The sequence below is a fragment of the Lissotriton vulgaris genome, unplaced genomic scaffold, assembly GCF_964263255.1.
Source record: "Lissotriton vulgaris unplaced genomic scaffold, aLisVul1.2 SCAFFOLD_4077, whole genome shotgun sequence".
Lineage (NCBI taxonomy): Eukaryota > Metazoa > Chordata > Amphibia > Caudata > Salamandridae > Lissotriton > Lissotriton vulgaris.
The window spans coordinates 90,207-93,091 of record NW_028254375.1 but is presented as its reverse complement, the minus strand read 5'-3'; the positions used below and the strand labels follow the sequence as shown (position 1 = coordinate 93,091).

Here is a 2,885-nt window from a genome sequence, read left to right as displayed (position 1 = left end):
CGGGAAAAAAGCCACACTTAGCAAAATGTATTTAAATGAGGACTCACTACTTCCAGTACCTCTTTAGGGGACTCGTCAACGTAAGTTTCTTCATTGTGCGGAATCCAGGCATCAGCATTACGGGAAATGGATAGGGTGAGTCTGGAGGAGGAGGATAGACGACCAGGACTGAGTTCTTGGCAACTAACTTGTGAACCTGAGGAATGCTGCGGCATCAAAATCAAGACAATTCTGCTGATGGGCTTGTTGTTTGATTGGGTGATTACAGTTTTGTTGTGAATGGGATCAAGCACTTGCTAAACAAAGAAAGACAGACACACAGGAATAAAAGTGAATAAGGACGAAAAATAAAGTTAATGAATCATTGACTCATTTTCAGAACTCGCTGTCAGGGAAGCAGAACTCGTCCTCATACTCTGCAAATTCAGTCGGTAGTACTTCTGGTAACTGAGGAGAACTTTCTTCAAGTAGGTTGGTGTCCTCTTCTTCCTGCGTGCATTCTCGTACTTTGTAATCTGGTGGTATGAAGTGCTGGTTCATCTTTATCATGGTGAGCCGCTCCACATTTGCGGGCAAGAGGCGGGACCTTTTGGAAGTCACAATGCCACCAGCAGAACTAAAAACACGTTCTGAAGACACGCTTGGAAGTGGGCAAGACAAGTAATTGATAGCCCGGTTGGTGAGCTCTCGCCATATGTTTCTTTTCCCATGCCAATACGCCAATGGGTCCTCAGTAATGTTGACCGCTGTTGAGTCATCCAGGTAGGCCTGCACCATTGAAACAATGTTCTCCCGGATTCCTGTACTTTGCACTTCTGTGTCCTTTCTGGGACAAGGAAACCCTAGCTGACTTAGCCAATCCTCTTCAGACATATCGCCTGGGCCTGGTGCAGATGATACGGTTGCTGGTGTGGTTAACGGCTCAGAGGAAAAGACACTCACTTCTGCCACAGGCACAGAAGTGCTTTTTTGGGACGCCTGATGGCCTGCTGATTCACTAGTACTGTCTTCTCCTACAGTTTCCTTCCGCTCTCTTTCAAAACGAATGGCTGACTGAGCAAGCCAACCTTTGTGCTCTGTAACATCTGAAGTTTCAAAAGGAATTAATACTTTGCCAAACAATGGCTTTTTGTAACGTGGATCCAGAATAGTAGCACAAATGTAGTGCTGTTGTTTCTTGATATTTACAAGCCGTTCATTGCTAACTAGGCGTTGTAATAATCTCTGCGCCAACTCATATGCTTCATTCTTTCCCGCATCCTTTAATTTGGAAGACACCACTTTGACTTGGTGCTTGAGCTTCAGCAACAATGGGATAGCTTTGCTCAAAGAACAGTCCTCCCTGCTGACTTCACGCGTGAAGACCTCAAAAGGACGAAGCATGTCTGTCAGGCTTTTAACTAGCTGCCATTGCTCCACCGCTAGCATCATTTCTGTCGTATCACCACCCAGGTTGTAGAAATACTCATTGACTACTGGAAACAGCTCATGCAGACGCTCAAGCATGTAGAAGGTTGAGTTCCAACGTGTTGCCACCTCCTGGATAAGTGCTTTCACTGGCATTCTACGTACATTTTGCTGGCGCCTCAGCTCCTTCCGGGCCTTAAAAGAATGGTTGAAATGTGTGCATATTCTTCTGCAGATGGTCAGTATTTTCTCGACTGCAGGTTCTTTTTTCAAGAACTTTTGCACAACAAGGTTCATACAGTGCGCCAAACATGGCACTCTGAAATAGTCACCGTCCTCCATGGCCTTAACTACATTGCTGCCATTATCAGTAGAAACATAACCAACCTTGCAATTTCTTGGGGGCAGCCATTGCAAGACCTTTTTGTTAAAGTCATCCAAAATGTTGTCTGCAGTATGAGTTTTCTCCATGCCAAACATGGCTAATGTTGCATGTTTACGAGCACCCTTAAAAATCTCGACCAAGTCACCACCTGCATTTATCGGTTTTGCAACCCCTGAAAAAGAGACCCAGTGTGCAGTGATGCACATGTAATCATTGGCTGCGCAACTGGTCCACATGTCTGTTGTCAGGTGTATAGTGTGAACAGCACTCTTCTGCAAAGCTGCCCCAACCAACTCAAGCACCTCTTTATGTAGTGCTGGAACAGCAACCCTGGCAAAATAGAACCGGCTAGGAACCTTCCATTTAGGGGCCAGTGTTGCCACGAGTTCAAGAAAACCCACACCTTCGACAAACGAAAAAGGGAGAAGGTCCACCGCTAGCATTTTAGCCAGCTTAGTGTTATACAGGCGCACAATTGGGTGGTTGCGTTGAAATGGCGCATCTGCGGAGAACATGGCTGTAATGGTGCGCTGGACAAATTTACTGGATGATGCTGATGACTTCTTCGACCCAGTTCTGCTCAGTGTTGACATTTTCCACATTGGTGTGTCTCCCAGACTCTCAGTGTGCCTCCTATGTGTTGCGGAGGGTGTGGTGCTGCCAGGGGTACTGGGTGCAACCGGACAATTGTCTGACGCTTCTACCTCCCCGTCATCTTCAGATGAAACATCTAGTACGGGTTTTATTTTGGCCACTTGCCCTTTGGGATTGCTTTCCCTCGATGTTTGCTAGGTGCGCAAACCATTCGACAGCGTGCCTTCTTTTAAGATGACCTATCTGGCCTCCGGTACCATAGTTGGTACCAGTCTTACCACGGCTAACTCTAGTCTTACAAATGGAACAAACGGCTAAGTAATCATGCTTTGCATGGACACTAAAAAAGTTCCAAACTGGGGACTGGAAACTTCTGGTTTTGCCGCACGAGGTGATACTGCCAATGCCAGATGAAGCAGTGGTGGATGAGCCTTGCAGACATCTACTGGGTTGTGCAATTATTGCAGCAACCCTACTTGAGGGAGTCGAGCTGGATGGA

The 2,885-nt window shown here is 46.5% G+C and overlaps 1 protein-coding gene across 1 annotated transcript; it reads right to left on the bottom strand.

Annotated features, from left to right (window-relative positions):
• Window positions 1–375: 375 nt before the first annotated feature.
• LOC147659560 (zinc finger BED domain-containing protein 6-like) lies at window positions 376–1,563 on the bottom strand. Its single transcript, XM_086951649.1, has one exon. The coding sequence runs from the start codon at window positions 1,561–1,563 to the stop codon at window positions 376–378; it is 1,188 nt and encodes a 395-aa protein (XP_086807775.1).
• Between the last annotated feature and the right edge of the window lie 1,322 nt (window positions 1,564–2,885).